The 15597-nt window shown below is 43.8% G+C and overlaps 1 protein-coding gene across 2 annotated transcripts in view; it reads right to left on the bottom strand.

Moving 5' to 3' along the window:
* The window catches only part of LOC140898371 (myosin-1B), a 34040-nt gene extending 28061 nt beyond the window's left edge, over window positions 1-5979 (bottom strand). For both annotated transcript variants that reach the window (XM_073312108.2, XM_078848793.1), the window contains exons 1-10: window positions 5776-5979; window positions 5547-5690; window positions 3672-3828; window positions 2829-2856; window positions 2619-2727; window positions 2430-2522; window positions 2170-2233; window positions 1976-2074; window positions 1773-1876; window positions 1555-1693 (exon numbers count right to left, since the gene is read on the bottom strand). In XM_073312108.2, the coding sequence (XP_073168209.1) occupies window positions 1555-1693; window positions 1773-1876; window positions 1976-2074; window positions 2170-2233; window positions 2430-2522; window positions 2619-2727; window positions 2829-2856; window positions 3672-3828; window positions 5547-5690; window positions 5776-5979 (1141 nt within the window). The remainder of the gene's footprint in view (window positions 1-1554; window positions 1694-1772; window positions 1877-1975; window positions 2075-2169; window positions 2234-2429; window positions 2523-2618; window positions 2728-2828; window positions 2857-3671; window positions 3829-5546; window positions 5691-5775) is intronic.
* Window positions 5980-15597: the final 9618 nt, after the last annotated feature.

The following is a 15597-nucleotide window of genomic DNA, read 5'->3' as shown; positions in this document are numbered from 1 at the left end:
TGCATTTGCCCTTAGATCCCAATCCTCTAAAGAAAGTGAAGCGTTTTCACTCTGTAAAGAGCAGTTAGCTTTTGACAAAGTGAACAACTGACCATGAAATAATGTGTATTTATAGAGCCACTCCTATATTCCCTTCCAGAGACATACATCCTAGAGAGAGGAAGATCAGAATCCTGGGCAGAGCACAGACTCTCACTCTTCAGAGACAACAAGTGGCTTCTATCTTTTTATCTAACGGAAGGATCTCAAACCCTAGGACCTCAATTCTGGCCTCAGCTGCTTTGCCTTTACACCACCGCTACTGGCATAAAATGCCATAAACCAGACAGTTTCAAGCACTGGGAAATATCCTCAGCATAAGGGACTTCCTTGGAAGGTATAAAGCAGCTGGAACAGCTCTTCAGTGCTCCCCTTGCAGCCCATCAGCTATGGGGCGTCCCAGCAGTGCTCCCGACAAAGGGATTATGGCAGGACTGCTGCAGTATCATAGATATTCTCCACTGAAAAAACAGCCCCTGGGGGCTGGTATAGTTGAGCCTAGATTACAGCAGCTCTCTGGCCATACCAGCTTATGTTAGTCAGCAGGGTTGGCCCCAGCAAGCTGGAGAATGCCAGGGACTTCAGAGGTGGTTCACTGCCAACCTTGCCCTTCCTGAGATCTGCCAGGCTCAGCCCAAATGAAGCTCAGGGTCAGTGCCTAAGAGCCTCATTCTCCACTGCCTGCCACCTCATACAAAGTGAGTGCAAATTGGATGTGACACCCTGCTAGTTCAGAACTCTCTGCTCACATATCCTGGAAGCAACATTTTATATACACTTTGCAAGGCATAATCACAGAAGACTATGGTTGGAAGAGACCTCAGGAGGTTATCTAGTCCAACCCCCTGCTCAAAGCAGGGCCAACCCCAACCAAATCATCCCAGCCAGGGCTTTGTCAAGCCGGGCCTTAAAAACCTCTAAGGATGGAGATTCCACCACCTCCCTAGTGAAATAGTTTTTTTCTAATATCCAACCTAGACCTCCCCCACTGCAACTTGAGACCATTGTTCCTTGTTCTGTCATCTTCCACCACTGAGAACAGCCTAACTCCATCCTCTTTGGAACCCCTCTTCAGGTAGTTGAAGGCTGCTATCAAATCCCCCCTCACTAAGTGAGGGACTAGGTGCCAGGCCATGTAAACTTAGGCCCTTTGCTTCTCTGTTTCTTCATCACCATTAGCAGAGACATTGGAAGGATTCTTCACTGCATTATTTTAGCTTTACACCAGTGCAACACCATTGACATTAGTGGATTTACATCAATGTAAAACTGATGACGGAGTGGCAAATCAGTGTCTAATATAGCAGCAGCCATAGGGACAGATTCAGAAGCAAACTCTGGCTGTTATGTGCTGTTCCAGTGATGCAAAGCAGGTTGGAACTCAACTGAATTATCTGCTTAAAACAAATTAAAGTTGGATTTGCAATGCCAGAGTTACACGAAACGTCTAGAACATATCTGTAAATCTGGCCCTGGGTTATTGGTTGAGAGTTTAGATACAGATTTTGCCAATACCTTCGGTGCCATCTGGCTCTGCCTGTTCTTCACGCTGCTTCTGCTTGAATTTCAGGTTCCCATAATGCATGACTGCCCCTGTCAGCTTGTAAATGGCTGTTTTTTCCTCAGCAGTGAAACCCAATATGTCAATGGCGCTCTGTCAGAAGAATCAGTAATGTAAATATCTTCTCTAGTAAAGTTAACACTCCACATGATAATTCTCATGTGTTACTTACATCTGTGGCCATCAGCTCTTCCTGGTCATCGATGCTGGCTACAGTGATCTCACCTTGACTCACAAAGGGGAAGTCATATGGGTTGGTGGTAATCAGAAGCATCTCTGAAAACAAGAATAGGATATACATGGATATAATTTAATTGACCATGTTACCGAGTTCATCAGTGACTGTTCCACCAAAAGAATTAAAACGTTTCTTACCAATTAGTTCTGGCTTCTTGTTGGACGTGATCTGATAAAATATGTGGTAGCTTCTTTCCGCCTTGAGCTGGAAAGTGACTCTAGATTTCTCCAGCAGATCTGGCAAGGCAGGTAAAGTATAATTAGCCACAAGAAAACACCATGAGAAAGAAAGAGAGACAAAGAATTGTGACCCTTAAAGGGAGGTCCCTTACATGTTTCAATGTCAGCAGAAGCCAGTTTCCCTGTGGTGCCAAAGTGGATTCTGATGAATTTACCCTTTAAAGGAAAAAAAAGTTATTTCGTTTAAACCCTCAGAGACAGACTCCAGAAGTGGGATTTGCAAAGCTGCCCTGGGGTCTCTTCCGCAGGTGTGAAAACTCAGCCAACATTTATATTGTCAGTGTAATGGTAGGAACATATACGGCCCATCATTGCGCTTGTGGCTAGGAACAATTTTGTCAAAAAGACTTACAAAACGAGAGGAGTTGTCGTTCCTCACGGTCTTGGCATTCCCAAAGGCCTCCAGCAGGGGGTTGGCGCTGATGATTTGATCTTCAAGGGTCCCCTACAAAGTAACAATTATTGTCAAATTAAGGTCGTTTTAAACCAAATGGCAGCTTCAGAACAGAACATTTAATCCCTTCTCTAATGACCAACTCACTTGCATTTTGCCTGGCTCTTCCTTCTTCTTCTCCCCAGAAACTGCAATTGTTGCAAAATACTGGATGACACGCTTTGTGTTCACAGTCTTTCCAGCACCGGATTCTCCGCTGTCAAATCAAACAGAGAAGCAGAGAACACATCACCAAAGAGTTTCTTCCTGTAGTGCACAGCAAAGCCAGCAAAAACTGGAGCAGGGAAATATACATACGTGATGAGGATCGACTGATTCTCCCGATCTGTGAAAGAGACAGAACCAAAGAGACTTAAAAGAGTTACTGTGTAACACTGAACTCACTGAAAACTGAATGAAACAAATAAGTGCTAGGATTTGCAAAGGGGCCTCAGGGCATCCGGCAACTAACTAATGTCCATAGGAATTCAGCATCTACCTCCCTTAGGCCTCTTTGAAAATCCTAGCCATAATAAATATAAGCTCATGCAGATCAATAGAGCCATCACAGGATACTTACACCCATGTCCCTTTCACAGAATTCCCTCTTACAGAAATCTGATGAAGCTATTTATATCTCAGGACAGCAAAGGGGTATGTAGAATAATGACCTGATCCTCAATTTATAACCATCTGCATAGCATCAGTGCAAAACAAGTGCAAAGTGCGTGTGAATTATCTCACAAGGTGTAAGGGAGTGGAGAATTCTGATGCACCACTTTGCACAAGTGTAAATGACACACACGATGCAAAGTCAGGAAGAATCAGGCTTCCTGAGAACAGAGTGTCATGATTTTTTACAGTTCTTCTTTGGGCCTAGCTAGAGCCAGAATGTGCAGACGCAGATATGGACATTCTGTACTTTTTCCATTAACCACACGCTTGTGAACTTCCAAAAAGGTTTGCTTTGGGTTCTCTGTGAGCTGGACTAATGTTTGGGTCAGGTTCAGTTTGTCTTTGGATGAATTCGTGTTTGCACATTGCTAGTTCTGAATGTTTTTGGTGTCTTTAGCTGCATGTCATATTTCCCGGAAAGAAGATTGTGATTCCTCATATGAAATTTTCACTCTATAATCACTTTTCAGGATTTGAGCCACTCACCAGTTAACATGAACTGATAGGCGTTGTCAGAAATGGAGAAGATGTGGGGAGGGGCCTCTTGACGCTTTTTGCCCCTGTAGGCAGTCACAACTTCTGGGTTGTACACCGGCAGCCACTTGTAGGGGTTGACAGTGACACAGAAGAGACCCGAGTAGGTCTGAAAGAAAGGGAGATAATGAGATTGGTTTCCACATGATTTAGTGTAGCTGTTAGTTTGGAAGTCCAGGAAAGACATAGAATCATAGAATATCAGGGTTGGAAGGGACCCCAGAAGGTCATCTAGTCCAACCCCCTGCTCAAAGCAGGACCAATTCCCAGTTAAATCATCCCAGCCAGGGCTTTGTCAAGCCTGACCTTAAAAACCTCTAAGGAAGGAGATTCTACCACCTCCCTAGGTAACGCATTCCAGTGTTTCACCACCCTCTTAGTGAAAAAGTTTTTCCTAATATCCAATCTAAACCTTCCCCACTGCAACTTGAGACCATTACTCCTCGTTCTGTCATCTGCTACCATTGAGAACAGTCTAGAGCCATCCTCTTTGGAACCCCCTTTCAGGTAGTTGAAAGCAGCTATCAAATCCCCCCTCATTCTTCTCTTCTGCAGGCTAAACAATCCCAGCTCCCTCAGCCTCTCCTCATAACTCATGTGTTCCAGTCCCCTAATCATTTTTGTTGCCCTTCGCTGGACTCTCTCCAATTTATCCACATCCTTCTTGAAGTGTGGGGCCCAAAACTGGACACAGTACTCCAGATGAGGCCTCACCAATGTCAAATAGAGGGGAACGATCACGTCCCTCGATCTGCTCGCTATGCCCCTACTTATACATCCCAAAATGCCATTGGCCTTCTTGGCAACAAGGGCACACTGCTGACTCATATCCAGCTTCTCGTCCACTGTACCCCTAGGTCCTTTTCCGCAGAACTGCTGCCTAGCCATTCGGTCCCTAGTCTGTAGCTGTGCATTGGGTTCTTGCGTCCTAAGTGCAGGACCCTGCACTTATCCTTATTGAACCTCATCAGATTTCTTTTGGCCCAATCCTCCAATTTGTCTAGGTCTTTCTGTATCCTATCCCTCCCCTCCAGCGTATCTACCACTCCTCCCAGTTTAGTATCATCCGCAAATTTGCTGAGAGTGCAATCCACACCGTCCTCCAGATCATTTATGAAGATATTGAACAAAACCGGCCCCAGGACCGACCCTTGGGGTACTCCACTTGATACCGGCTGCCAACTAGATATGGAGCCATTGATCACTACCCGTTGAGCCCGACGATCTAGCCAGCTTTCTACCCACCTTGTAGTGCATTCATCTAGCCCATACTTCCTTAACTTGCTGACAAGAATACTGTGGGAGACCGTGTCAAAGGCTTTGCTAAAGTCAAGAAACAATACATCCACTGCTTTCCCTTCATCCACAGAACCAGTAATCTCATCATAAAAGGCAATTAGATTAGTCAGGCATGACCTTCCCTTGGTGAATCCATGCTGGCTATTCCTGATCACTTTCCTCTCATGCAAGTGCTTCAGGATTGATTCTTTGAGGACCTGCTCCATGATTTTTCCAGGGACTGAAGTGAGGCTGACTGGCCTGTAGTTCCCAGGATCCTCCTTCTTCCCTTTTTTAAAGATTGGCACTACATTAGCCTTTTTCCAGTCATCCGGGTCTTCCCCGGTTCGCCACGAGTTTTCAAAGATAATGGCCAATGGCTCTGCAATCACAGCCGCCAATTCCTTCAGCACTCTCGGATGCAACTCGTCCGGCCCCATGGACTTGTGCACGTCCAGCTTTTCTAAATAGTCCCTAACCACCTCTATCTCCACAGAGGGCTGGCCATCTCTTCCCCATTTTGTGATGCCCAGCGCAGCCTGTACTTACATAGATCATCCAGGCTGCGTAACGCTCTTTGAGGTTATACAGGACAGCAGGTTCATGGAGATGGGTCATCATTGCCATGTCCTCGATTTTATCATATTTGGGAGGGTTCATGGAGAAGATTTGATCTTCCTTAACAGTCACCGTCTGGAAGGAAAGAAGAGACCCATTTCTATCAGCTAAGAACAGAGGAGGAACAAAATGCTGTTCCTTACTCCTTGTTTTTACTCACTTCTCCTTTCTCAGACTTGACTGTGACCTTCCCTCCTTCCCGGCTCTGGATTGTGCCTTTCACAAAGGATTCCTTGGGATGCACCACAAAGACCGAAGTCTTAGCATCGAAAGGCTTGTTCTGGTCCTCAATTCTCTCCTTCTCTGACTTTCGGAGGAAAGAAGCTGCCACCCCAAAGACGGCCATCTCAGCATCCGACGACATGGCTGCGGTTTATCTAGGGCAGCTCAGCAGTGAGCTCTGATGAGGAGAAAATGTTACCTTTTTGACTCAGGAACTGGAATGAAAGAAACGCCAGAGCTGCGTGATAGGCTCTCTCACTCACTTTAGACCCAGACACTCATTTGGGGCTTCACTTTATCACACTTTTCATTCCCACCCCTTTTTCATCTTGCCTGTTCAGATCTTTATAATTAGGGGCCATGCAGTTCCATTGGGATGAACTCCACTGTCCACCGCATTTGTTGATAGGAATAGCATATGCAGATCCCTACATGAGGGACCAGGAAGAGCCAAAAACATACTAGGAAATATGAAAGCCCTCTTACATCCTCTCTTCTAGCTACGTTTTAGACTGTATGGTGTGCTTACAATGAGGGAAAGGGAGCAGGAGGGTGGATATTGGGAGAGGTGCAAAGGGGAGGCTACTATTGTCATTGCTTTTGATAAAGAATTTTCCGGCATTAGAGAATAAAGCACTGGTTCTCATGTAATTTAAACTCTGTCTGTCTGTCTCTCCCACTCCAGTTAACCAAATATTATCAATATGCCTTTATTTGCCGTTACTCCTTTTATAGTTTCCTTACCTAACTACATAAGAACTATACAGTGCATTAGTGGCACTGTCAGACTGGTCGAGTCAGTGTGAAAGGGCCACCAGCTGCCTTAAACATTGCCTGAAACCCTCTTCTGAAGGCATTTTCACACATGGCATCTAAGTCCCACCCACTTACTACTCTGCGCAGTACGAGATGAAAACTTGATTAGCATTTACCGGAGAGAAGTGTCTCTTTCAGCTGGTGCAAAATTATTGTCAGTGATGTTTGGGGTGTGGGTGAAAAGCAAATTCTGGATACACGTTCATTAAAAGAATAGATTTATTCTGTGGACAAGTAATTAGATTCTGTCCCTGGTGGGTCTCCTCTGTTGGGCCACTCTGTCCTGGTTTATTAGGGACCTACAAGCTGAGGTGTCGGGGCTCACTGTGTACAATTACGTTGTGATGTGTGTATTCAGGAGAGGAATCTCAGAGAGGGCACTGGCCGGCCCAGCGTTAGTGGTCAGTGACTTCAAGTCCAGCCACTTTGGAGACCTGCCTGTCATGGGCAAGAGAGCCCAAGCGCAATATACAGTGCATTTACACAATGGGCATAGATATTAGGGGATACAATGACTGCTTATTGAGCTGTATAAAAATCCCACCCTAGAGGGTCACTCACCCTCCCCTGGGAATTAGTAAATCAGGATCTTACCTCTTTCGTGACACCAGATGGCTAGTATGCAGACTGGAAGCTGGTCAGTATTCTAAAATAGAAATAGAAATTCCCTTCTTATTGCTGCATGAAACTCTAGTGATAAACTGGAGACTGAAAATGTATAGATGCCTTGAAAAATGGATTTAAAAGCCCTGATGACAGAACCAATCCCTCCTGGAAATGAGTGCTAGCAGCAGCAGGAATGCAGTGGGATGTGTGGAATGCAGGGGTACTTTCTCCTCTCTGCAAGCCCAGATCCCCCCATACACCTACCTTGAAGCTTTCTGTGCAAGGACAAGGCAGATTCATCCTAGGGGCACTTTTATAGGGTCTTATCTGCACATGTAGCAGCCTCCTCCTCTTTCTTAGGTCAAGGCATTTTTGGCAAAGTATTGTTTGGCAAACTTGACTCAGAGCATGATTGTCATTCATATAAGACATGGATATATATAGAAAGATTTGTTGTCTTACCAGCTATGTGAATAAATCTCCTATAAATATTATGACGGGGAATTTGAAGAGGAAGTGCTCTGTAGTAGTTATAGCAGGGCACAGTTGGGACTGCTGGCTTCTAGTTCTGGCTGAGCCACTGACTTACTATGTGACACTTTAGATTTCTGTGTCATAGAGCTTGATAGAGATTAAATGGTTTATCATTATTAATTGTTATTATTGTTATTATTATTATTTATTATTATAAAGACTTTTGGCAACTGTGGTCTGGGAAATCCTGCAATAAAGCAATCAGAGAGAGGTTTGGAATAGTCCTGATCTCAGAAATGACAAACAGTATATCTACACTTGGAGCTACAAATTCCAACTCGAGGCAATATACCCACACTAGCTTGGCTAGCGCACTAATCAGAGCAGTGTTTAGCTGTAGCTAGGGCGGCCAAGTGGATAGAAGGACTAGCCACCCAAGTACATGCCTAGTGTCGCAAACAGATACTTACAGAAGAAGAAGAAGAAGAAGAAGACTGTTTTGTGTAGATTTTGAGCTTTATAAACGTTTTTGAATTTTTCAAAATACAATTTAAGAAAATTTTGAAACAAAAAAATGAAACCTTTTGTTTAGAAAAAATCAAATCAAAACATTTCCGATTTTTAAGGGTTTCTTTTGACCAAAACAATTCAGCAAAATCTACATGAATTCACAAAATGTTTGGTATCAAAAAAGCTGTATTTTTGTGCCAAAAAATCCCCGTTTTGTTAGCAACATTTTGCCTAGCTGTATTTGGGAGCCACTTGCAAACACATTGAAGGGTGACAGTAACTTTATTTTTAATTCCACATATTGTTCCTAACTTTTTAGGTGTCAGTCTCTGTAGTGAGTTGCATTGCAGAGACCAGCCATGGAACAGTATCACATCCCAGGTGCTCATATTACCCAGTAAAGGGGATGACATACAATTAACTCATCAGTCATGGCTAATCTCTTCTCCTGTCTTCATTCTGTCTTTCTGAAACTAAACTGAGAACGAAAGCAGTGCTCTTGTTCTCCCAAGACTTTCACCTCACTGCACATGGCGTGGCTCCGTTGTATCCAACTATGCCATCATGGCATCTCATGAGTTCTCTTGTGACTGTATAGTCTGATCTGTAGGGAGTAAGGTCATGAACAGATATCACACAGGAACGTGAAGGCTCCCACTGAAGACTTTGTATGATGCTTGGCCTTTTTTTCAATCAGTTTTTCATGTCTGTCTTTTTTAATCTGTTTACAACCTTTATTGATGGTTGTTTTCCATTCAGGCCTGGCCTTAGCTGTGTCTCTACAATTATCATGGACTCTACATGCACAATCCCCACATCACTCCATACCCTCCCTCCCAGGCCTGTCAGTATAGGCAGGGCTTTGGATGTGCCATCTTTCCTGTCAGCCACCACTGAGGAGGTATTGCTGTGAGCCACCCTGTAGCACTGGCCTGAAAGCTCATCTCAGCCATGCTGAAGCCTACAACCTGTACCACCTGTGCCCTCTTTCATCAACAGTCATACCTGTTAATGCTGAAGGTCCAGAAATCTGGAGACTTCATGCAAATGACTAGTATATTAATTCACATATTTGGAGAATATGCTTGCGCTCTTTTACATAAACATCAGAAAGAATGCAGGTTCTAACCCACCAGGGTTCAGAATACACTGCTATCTATCTATCCTCAGATGTTTCTATCTCTCCATCTCATTCATAAGCTTTTTCCTTACAATGGGAGTCATTCAAAAGTTCTGAGGAGGAAGCTACTGCTCAGTGAGGAGCTCATGTCCTCTCCTGCACCTGGCCAGTTTTGGGGTGGGAATTGTGGCTTGTTCAAAACACAACAAAACTGGATCGCAATTATACACCTCAAAAATATGTCTATGTTGCCAGATGAGACATAAAATTAAGATGCTATGCAGCTATGTGGGATGTTCAAAGATCTTGTGTGGCTTTTAACTCCTTCCGTACAAAAATCAGGGCATGAACATAAGTGTCCCGGCCAAATCCCAGTCTCAGCGAGTCTTCCACATTCCCACATTTCCTTCAGATTTCCTCTGTGGTTAGAATAGTAGTTACCTTCCCCTTGCCCTCCTGCTGTGCCACGTCTGCTCTGAGTGACCACTATTTCCCTTCAAGCCACCCCTGTTGCACACCAGCTGACCTGCTTGGAATTGCTGATTTGCAGACACCCTCTCCCACCAGTAGGGGCTGCTCTCCCTGTTTCCTCCCCCAGTATGTGTCTTTCCTGCTGCAGGGACTTTGCTGGGGTTGCTCTCTCCAAAATCAGTTGCTCTGTAGTTCCCTAAAGCCGCTCCCCATAATGGGAGTGAGGCCCCAGTGTGGGGCTGGCAGTCACTGAATGGTGTCCCGCAGGCAGTGCAATTACCTGTTACACTAATGGACAAGGAAGGGCAGCCCAATATGGGACCTAGTGAGCCTTGGCCTGATAAGATCCTGGAGGGACAGCCGTCACTTGGTCCATGCCATTGGCAGCCACCCAGTGGAGGCAGACTGGGACGTCACCCTTTAGTGCTGCTTTTCAAGTTGCCATGTGACAGAAGAAGTCACTGCCTGCCAGTAGCAACGAGAGAGGCAGGCGTCTGACTGGGAGGCCTAGAGAGGGAGCCCAACCCCAGGAGTCTCCCAGGAAACCCAGACTCTTCGACTCCTCCCCTCCCCACCTGCCCTAGCCCACTTCCCACTTTGCTGTCAGACAGCGAGGTTCAAATAAGTCGATCTGAATACAGCCCCTGCCAGGCCACACTGCCTGGTGATTGGAACCAGCATCACCGCCTGAGCCCCTGCCCCCTGGCCAGACCCAGCGTCACCACCCGCCTGAGCCCCGCCCTATGGTCAGAACCAGCGTCACCACCCGCCTGAGCCCCGCCCTATGGTCAGAACCAGCGTCACCACCCTCCTGAGCCCCGCCCTATGGTCAGAAACAGCATCACCTGGTGCTGGTCACCTGGTGTGGGGGTCTCTATCTTATTCTTGACTGCTACACTGCATTAAAAGAAGCTAAAAATACATGACATTTTTTCTACTATTTCTCTTCCCTGTCAGCTATTGCTATAGTTGCCACAAGACTGTTATGCAATTGCAAAGAGGAGACAGTACTTGTGGTTGTGAATGAAGAGGGAGGATTCCCTATAAGATCCTATTAATATATGGCTATGAAAAAGTTTGGCAACTCTTAGTCTAGGAGGAAGCTCTGGAGTGAATCAGAGAGAGAGGGAGGATATCAGGTTTTTTTCCTTATTCTAATTAAAATGTATTCTTCCGTGTTAAAAGAACAGGACTCTGTGTGATTCTTTGTCATTGTCACATGACAGTAACATTAAGTGGGCTTTGTAATTTCTTGTATAAACCCACATCTAGACTTTTGATCTAATTCCTGTTCAGGTCACATTAGAATTGAAATTCTCCAGCACTGCATGAAGATTGTAAGGAATAACTTCCACTCTGATTTTAATTTTGGTGAGGCGCACTGCAGTGCTCGTCTCTCCCCAAAAGCATCAGTATGATTTTGTTACAATGAGAGCACTAGTCTCCTCTTACACTCCTTCCTGGGTGAAACGGTTGTTAATCTGTGGAGCTCCAAAGCTATATACTTTGGACTGCTAATCTGTACTCTACCTTTATGTTTAGTTTTAGCTAGAAACTATCTCTTATTTTAAGCTTCACTTCTGGACTCCCTATGATAGACATAGTGTGTGTTAACTGAGGAGGATTATTCAGATTCCACTACACTGATTCAGAGATCCCACTTATATATCTTCTAGATCAATTTTAAATCTGATATGTAGCTTTACCTCCCAGGGCTAACTAAAATAATCAGGGAAGGCAACAGTTCCAAGAAGGAATGATGGATGCCTTGTCATTTTCTTGTGCTCCTACTCTCCTTCTGTGACATATGATAACAAAATGGGCATATTCTTGCTTGGAAGCCAGCACCTTGTGCATGTTCCTTGTACAGTGAGTGCATTAAAGAATTTGCTGGTAATTGAAGCTGGCTTACTACGCTGTGATCTGCAGGATGGATTTTTCTATGCTATCACATTTAGTCCTTTTCTGGCTCTGTGGTTAGGGTATTTGGCTATTCATAAGCTTTGACTTACATGCAGTGATGTATGTATGATTTAGGTATGACCCTGAGCAGATCAGCAATGACTACAGGGCTCTAGGATCGAGGGTGAAGGAGTTGGGGGCACAGGTTGTTTCTCATCCATCCTCCCAGTTCAAGAAAAGGGCCCAGGAAGGGATGTGTGCATCCTGGAAATTAATGTATGGCTGCGCAGATGGTGTTGACAGGAGGGCTTTGGCTTCCTCAACCATGGGATGCTGTGCCAGGAAGGATGACTGCTGGAAAGGAATGGGGTCCCCCTGACCAAGCAGTAGAAGATTTTTCATGAGCCAACTCACCAACCTACTGAGGAGGGCTTTTACTTAGGTTCAAAGGGGGCAGGTGATAAAAGCCCACTGGTAAGTGTAAAAAAGGCAACTTTAACAGACAGCTAGATGTTGGGGGAGAAATAGAAAATTACAGTAGGGTCATAGGAGCAACAAGAGTGAAATCAATGGGAAAATCTGCTCAACATCTTAGATGTCTGCACAAATGCAAGGCATATGGGGAATAAACAGGAAGAACTGGAAGTATTAGTATATAAGCTAAATTATGACTTAATTGGTGTCACTGAGACTTGGTGGGATCAATGTCATGACTGGAATATTGGTACAGAGGGGTATAACTTGTTCAAGAAGGACAGGAAGGGAGAAAAAGGGAAGAGGTGCTGCATTGTACATCAAGAATATATCCATCTGTTCTGAGGTGCAGAAGGAGGTGAGAGGTAGACCAGTTGAAAATCTCTAGGTAAAGATAAAAGGGGGGAAAATAGGAATGATGTCACGGTAGACCACCAAATCAGGAAAAAGAAGTGGATGAGGCATTTCTAGAACAAATAACAGAAATATCCAAAACACAAGACCTGGTAGTAATGGGGGACTTCAGCTACCCAGCCATCTGTTGGGAACGTAATACGGCAAACCACAAAATGTGCAGTAAGTTCTTGGAAAGGATTGTGGACAATTTCTTCTTTCAGAAAGTGGAGGAAGTAACCAGAGGAACCGCTATTTTAAACTTGATCCTGACCAACAGGGTGGAATCGGTAGTGAATCTGAAGATGGAAGGCAATTTGGGTGAAAGTGATCATGAAATGATAGATTTCATGATTCTAAGGAAAAGAAGGAGTGAGAGCAGCAGAAAAAGAACAATGGACTTTAGAAAAATAGACTTTAACAAACTCAGAGAACTGGTAGGTAAGGTGCCATAGGAAGAAAGTCTAACAGATAAAGGAATTTAGGAGAGCTGGCAGTTTCTCAAGGGGACAATAGTTAAGGCACAACTGCTGAAAAAGACTTTGTGTGGCTCGAAAGCTTGTCTCTCTCACTAACAGCAGTTGGCCCAATAAAAGATATTACCTCACCCAACTTGTCTCTCTAATATCCCGGGACCAACACAGCTACAACTACACTGCATACAACTATTTCGATGTTAAGGAAAGTTAGCAAGAATAGCAAGAGGCCAATCTGACTCCATCAGGAGCTATTTAATTACTTGAAAATAAAAAAAAATCCTACAAAATGTGAAAACATGTACAAATTGCAAAGGAGGAGTACCAAAGAATAGCACAAGCTTGTAGGAACAAAATCAAAAGGCTATGCCACAAAATGAGTTATACTTAGCAAGGGACATAAAAGGCAAAAAGATGTTCTTTAAATACATTAGGAGCAAGAGAATGACAAAGGAAGTGTAGGTTCTCTACTTAGCAGGTAGCAACGCTAACAACTGATGACATCAAGAAGGCTGATGTGTTTAATGCCTATTTTGCTTTAGTCTTCACTAAAAATGTTAATGGTAACCAGATACTCAGCACAGTTTAATGTTAACAACAAGGAGGAAGGAACGCAAGCCAAAATAGGCAAAAAACAGGTTAACCAATTTTTAGATAAGTTGTGTGTAGTCAGTCAGCGGGGCCTGATGAAATTCAATTTAGGGTAATTAAGGAATTAGCTGAAGCAACCTTGCAACCATTAATAATTATCTTTGTGAACTCCTGGAGGCCGGATGAAGTCACAGAGGAATGGAGAAGGACAAATATAGTACCTATCTTTAAGAAGGGTAACAAAGTATGCATCCGATGAAGTGAGCTGTAGCTCACGAAAGCTTATGCTCAAATAAACTGGTTAGTCTCTAAGGTGCCACAAGTACTCCTTTTCTTTTTGCGAATACAGACTAACACGGCTGTTACTCTGAAAAGAGGACCTGAGGAATTATAGATCAGTCAGCCTAACTTCAAGACCTGGAAAGATACTGGAACAAATTATTAAACAATCAATTTGTAAGCACCTAGAGGATAAACAGGGTTATGAGGAATAGCCAGCAAGGATTTGTCAAGAACAAATCATACCATACCAACCTGGTTTCCATTTTTGACAGGGTCACTGGCCTAGTGGATGGGGAGAAGCAGTAAGCATGATGTATCTTGATTTTAGTTAGGTTTCTGTCACAGTCCCCAATGACATTCTCATAAGCAAACTAAGGAAATGTGGTCTAGATGAAATTATTATAACGTAGGTGCACAGCCGGATGAAAGATTGCACGCAAAGGGTACTTATCAATGGTTCAGTGTTAAACTGGGATGGTGTATCTATTGGAGTCAGTCTTGGGTTCGGTGCTAGTCAATATTTTCATTAATGACTTGGATAATAGAGTGGAGAGCATGCTTATAGAATTTGCCCATGACACCAAACTGGGAGGGGCTGCAAGATCTTTGGAGGACAGGATTAGAATTCAGCATTACCTTGACAAATTATATAATTGGTCTGGATTCAACTAGATGAAATTCAATAAAGGCAAGCACGAAGTACTTCACTTGGCAAGTAAAACTGAAATGCACAACTATAAAATGGGGAATAACTGGCTAGGCAGATCTTCTGAAAAGGCTCTGGGGGTTCTTGTGGATCACAAATTGAATATGAGCCAACAATGTGATGCAGTTGAGAAAAAGGCTAATATTCTGGGGTGTATTAACAGATGTGTCATATGTAAGGGAGGTAATTGTCCCACTCTTCTTGGCACAGGTGAGACCTCATCTGGAGTATTGTGTCCAATTCTGAGTGCCGCACTTTAGAAAAGATGAGGACAAATTGGAGAGAGTTCAGAGGAGAGCAACAAACATGATAAAAGATTTAGAAATCTGACCTATGGGGAAAGGTTAAAAACCTGGGCATGTTTGATCTTGAGAACTCCCGGAGGAGTGCTGGTCCCAGACTGTGGAACAAACTCCTCCATGAACTAAGCACCATCACACACATCCCCACCTTCCACTCCAAGTCCCAGAGGCACTTCTCCGGCCTGTTTTACCTAATGTAAAAACACCACCAACAAAAACCCTACCAAAAGTAAAGACTCCTCTGCAGAACAATTCCTTCCTGGAGAGAAGCTGAGAGAAAGAACAAACCACATGTGAGCAGAGTAAATCACATTGCTTAATACACTACTGGAAGATGCTCAGATACCATGTTGATGAGGATGGTATAAGAACCTGAATAGAATAGAATAGAATAGAATAGAATAGAATAGAATAGAGGTTTAGGCTGAACTTTCAACACTAACATTTGCAATTTCTTACTCTTGAGCACTCACTTTCTCAATCTTTGTGTCACATTTAACACTATTTGTCCTCTCAGCGAATAAAGTAATAATGTATAAGGGAGAAATACTATGTGATCAGGTTATTAAAGACTGTGTTGTAATGGATGCATGCAAAGGACAAGAGTTAAAATTAAGCATTCAATAATGCACAAACT

The sequence above is a fragment of the Lepidochelys kempii genome, chromosome 14 (assembly GCF_965140285.1).
Source record: "Lepidochelys kempii isolate rLepKem1 chromosome 14, rLepKem1.hap1, whole genome shotgun sequence".
Taxonomy (NCBI): domain Eukaryota; kingdom Metazoa; phylum Chordata; order Testudines; family Cheloniidae; genus Lepidochelys; species Lepidochelys kempii.
This window is presented reverse-complemented; position numbering and strand designations above follow the sequence as displayed.